Here is a 1896-nt window from a genome sequence, read left to right as displayed (position 1 = left end):
TACCTGTTTCAAGTCTTTTTTACCTGTTTCAAGTCTTTTTTTTACCTGTTTCAAGTCTTTTTTTTACCTGTTTCAAGTCTTTTTTTTACCTGTTTCAAGTCTTTTTTTACCTGTTTCAAGTCTTTTTTTTAACCTGTTTCAAGTCTTTTTTTACCTGTTTCAAGTCTTTTTTTTACCTGTTTCAAGTCTTTTTTTTTTACCTGTTTCAAGTCTTTTTGTACCTGTTTCAAATCTTCTGATTTATTTATTTATTTTGCTTATTCAGATGTGGTTTTTTTCTGTTTTAAATCTGTTTTATTTTTTCTGTTTAAATCCTGTTTCAGTTTCAAACGTTTTTTTTTTTTTTTTTTTTCAGTTTCAAAACATGTTTTGAACGAACTTGGTGGCTCTGATGTAGCTCCATACAGGAGCAGGAGGTTTGATGTAAATTTGCTGAGTCTGCAGAACTGTGATGRTCTCTGAACAGGAACCTTTGGTTCTGATGTGTTTTTAAGGCCCGACAGGGAAGAAGCCTCCGTGATGCCGCTCATCAACGCTGGCTTCAACAGGGTGAGTCTGAAGAACCGCAGGAAGTCCGTTTGATTGGCACTTCCTGTGTTTGACCTGCGCTGCTCTGACCCTTAGAGATATGTGGAAAATGCCAACGTGATGGCGTGTTACAACGAGCTGCTGCAGCTGGAGCACGGGGAGGTCCGGGCCCACTTCAAGCTGAGGTCAGTCTCAGGTGTTTACCTGTTCCACAGGTGTACCTTTTAACACTTATTTAAACCTGGAGCAGAAATATGGGCCATGAGACAACAAAGAGTCTTACATTTGTAAGAGGATCAAGAGCTGCTGAAGAACTGATCCTCCTCAGTGGGACCTCCTCTACCTGCAGCTACAGGTGTGTGTTACCATGGTAACACAACACCAAGGTGGTAAAACCTCAGCAGAATTAATCTGAGGGGTCAAAGGTTATCGTTCTACAAGGAGAGATTATTCACCCTGAAGGTCAGACTGTGCAATGAGCTCCATCTCAGACCCTGCAGGCCTCAGTCCAAACGTTAAATGTTAAAGGTCACGACCTCTTTAAAAACAACATGGCAGCACGACTTCTGGACCAGAACCAGACCAGAGGACATGTTTACCCAGAATGCACTGCAGCAAACCTCAGCAGTCAGCACGGTGGTGGAGGGATGATGGTCTGAAGAGTGGACCAGGAGGTCTTCTAGATGTGAGTCCATCACCGAACTGGGTCCAACAGAACCCTGATCCAGAACAGCAGCTGGTCTACAACAGACCGGGTCAAAAGACAAGAACCGAGGTCCAGTCGGAGTCCAGAACCTTGACAGAAACCCTGTGGTTGGAAAACTCTTCAACCGTGTGAGAGCCTGATCCAGAACCAGAGAGGGTTCTGCTGCAGCTTCAGGGTTTAGTTCTGGTTTAATAAWTTATGACTCTGTTGAATCTGTTTTTGTTTCCTTCAGGTCAGAACCGATAAAAACCAGATCAGGTTTATTTAGACATGAAACCCCGGAGCTGGACTCTGTTGTTTGGGTTAACGGTGGTTCTGGTTCTGTTCTTCACGCAGGGCCTGTAACGCCATTTTCACAGCTCTGGAACAAAGCCAAGACGCCATAGAGATCACGTCTGAAAATCAAGTTATTCAGGTGAGTTTCTGAGACCGCCAGTCCTGTAAACTGTTTATAAACTGTTAAACTGATTATAAACTAATTATAAACTGTTTATAAACTGTTTATAAACTGTTAAACTGATTATAAACTGATTATAAACTGTTAAACTGTTTATAAACTGTTAAACTGATTATAAACCGATTATAAACTGTTTATAAACTGTTTATAAACTGTTAAACTGATTATAAACTGATTATAAACTGATTACAAACTGATTACAAAC

At 40.9% G+C, this 1896-nt stretch overlaps 1 protein-coding gene across 1 annotated transcript in view; it reads left to right on the top strand.

Moving 5' to 3' along the window:
* The window catches only part of pde8a (phosphodiesterase 8A), a gene marked incomplete in the record, with an annotated part of 40892 nt that overhangs the window by 33064 nt on the left and 5932 nt on the right, over positions 1–1896 (top strand). The window contains 3 exon segments of the mRNA XM_014030466.1: positions 495–549; positions 625–713; positions 1571–1649. Coding sequence (XP_013885920.1) covers positions 495–549; positions 625–713; positions 1571–1649 — 223 coding nt within the window.

This window comes from Austrofundulus limnaeus, unplaced genomic scaffold, assembly GCF_001266775.1.
Source record: "Austrofundulus limnaeus strain Quisiro unplaced genomic scaffold, Austrofundulus_limnaeus-1.0 Scaffold1066, whole genome shotgun sequence".
Taxonomy (NCBI): Eukaryota; Metazoa; Chordata; class Actinopteri; order Cyprinodontiformes; family Rivulidae; genus Austrofundulus; species Austrofundulus limnaeus.
Note: the sequence above shows the minus strand (reverse complement) of the source record. Positions and strands in the feature narration are given on the sequence as shown.